This window comes from Musa acuminata, chromosome BXJ1-6, assembly GCF_036884655.1.
Source record: "Musa acuminata AAA Group cultivar baxijiao chromosome BXJ1-6, Cavendish_Baxijiao_AAA, whole genome shotgun sequence".
Lineage (NCBI taxonomy): Eukaryota > Viridiplantae > Streptophyta > Magnoliopsida > Zingiberales > Musaceae > Musa > Musa acuminata.
The window spans coordinates 40,931,244-40,933,139 of NC_088332.1; the positions used below are offsets into that span (position 1 = coordinate 40,931,244).

The 1,896-nt window shown below is 56.1% G+C and overlaps 1 protein-coding gene across 1 annotated transcript; it reads left to right on the forward strand.

Moving 5' to 3' along the window:
- Nucleotides 1-359: 359 nt before the first annotated feature.
- On the forward strand, nt 360-1,597 carry LOC135677839 (probable carboxylesterase 18). Its single transcript, XM_065190247.1, has one exon. It carries the CDS (start codon nt 415-417, stop codon nt 1,489-1,491), a length of 1,077 nt encoding a protein of 358 aa, XP_065046319.1. The 5' UTR covers nt 360-414; the 3' UTR covers nt 1,492-1,597.
- Nucleotides 1,598-1,896: the final 299 nt, after the last annotated feature.

Below are 1,896 nucleotides of genomic sequence, written 5' to 3' on the forward strand. Positions count from 1 at the left end.
ACATGGTCATGCGTGTTTCCTCTCTTGTGCTGCATCCATACGGCACTGCAAGACTTCAAGCACACGTGACGGATTGGCATGACACGTTTGGTCCACGGCGTGTTACTCGATTTCGTACTCGGGTAACGTGTGAAACGTCCAGGACAGAGCGGAAGGGTTCACATAAGTCACGGGGGCCCCACTTGTGAGAGAGAGAGGATGTGACAGAGTTGGGGACGGAATTTATTGCAGTTCTGTTACCATTTTGACTAAATAAGCGTCGGATTTCGCATATTGGTCTACCACGTGATCGTCACCTCATTCGTGCTCTCTCGCAGTCCATATATCCGAGCTCGATTCCTCTCGTCTCCTCCAACTCGCTCTCTCGCGGCTCCCGAGGCCTTCACCCGAGACGAGCTCTTCTAAACGGCAGAAATGTCGCCCGCCGCAGTGGCTCCCCCCCTCTCGCGCACCAAGCGATTCGTCATCGCCGCCGTTTCCGCCATCAACGACGCCGCTTGCCGCTCCGACGGCACCGTCAACCGCCGCCTTGTGTCGCTCCTCGACGCCCGTGTCGCCGCCTCCGCCAAACCCTTTCGTGGCGTCCGCACTGCCGACGTCCCCGTTGACCTCTCCCGTGATCTGTGGTTCCGACTCTTCGTCCCCTATTCCGTTTCTGATGGCGAACGGCTTCCCGTCATCGTCTTCTTCCACGGAGGCGGGTTCGCATTCCTGTCCCCCGACTCCTACCTCTTCGACGACGTGTGCCGCCGGATCTGCCGCACGGTCCACGCTGTCGTGGTTTCCGTCAACTACCGCCTCGCGCCGGAGCACCGGTGCCCGGCGCAGTACGAGGACGGGGTTCACGTGCTCCGCTTCCTGGAGGACGGCGGCCTCTTGTACGCTGACCCCTCCGCTGCAGATCTTGCCGACCTATCCAGCTGCTTCCTCGTGGGCGATTCCGCCGGCGGAAACATCGTCCACCACGTAGCCCGGCGCTGGGCAGCGGACGCCGACGGCGGGTGGAAGAGGCTGCGACTGGCGGGAATGGTGCTGATCCAGCCCTACTTCGGTGGCGAGGAGCGCACAGAGGCTGAGCTGAGGCTGGTCGGTGCACCGCTGGTGTCGGTGGAGAGGACGGACTGGCTGTGGCGGGCGTTCCTTCCGGAGGGAGCGGACCGGGACCACGAGGCGTCGAACGTGTTCGGGCCGCGGGCGGTGGGGGAGCTGGAGGAGGCTCTGCCGGCGGCGATGGTGGTGGTAGGGGGCTTCGACCCGCTGCAGGACTGGCAGCGGAGGTACTACAAGGGGCTGAGGGCGAGGGGCAAGTCGGCGCGGCTGGTGGAGTACCCGGAGGCCTTCCACTCCTTCTACTCCTTCCCTGATCTGAAGCAATCCACAGTGCTCATGGAGGAGATCAAGAGCTTCGTCGACAGCCACCGACCTCGGAAGGACGAGGACGGAGAACGAAGTGGTGGTGGTGACAAGCACTGTAATATTGAAGAGTGGTAGTTGTTTATTGAGTGTAGATAACAGTAATTGTGATTGCACAGTATTTGGTTATTGTATGTGCCATATCCCACAATGCTTTTTAATATGTACAAAAAACATTAGCTGGCTTTTTATACAAAAATAAAATTTTATTTATTGGAACAAACTTAATTGGTACCATCTCTTTTTTTGTTTTTGATATAAACGAGATGAAAGGATTCAGAAAGATGTGAGTCGAGTGTTTGTATCAGTCGTCGATAAAGATAAAAAAAAGGTTTTTAATTTTGTGTTACTGAAACAATGACAATAATTGTAGGACCAGAAGGTAGACACAATCCTCACAGACTACTGCATGCCGGAGATGACTGGTTATGACCTCCTAAAGGCTGTCATGGTATGAAAGCTGTGCAGAACAATCTGCATTCT

What these genes read in the sequence shown, in the direction of transcription:
- LOC135677839 (XM_065190247.1), top strand. Translation starts at nt 415, where the DNA reads ATGTCGCCCGCCGCAGTGGCTCCCCCCCTCTCGCGCACCAAGCGATTC.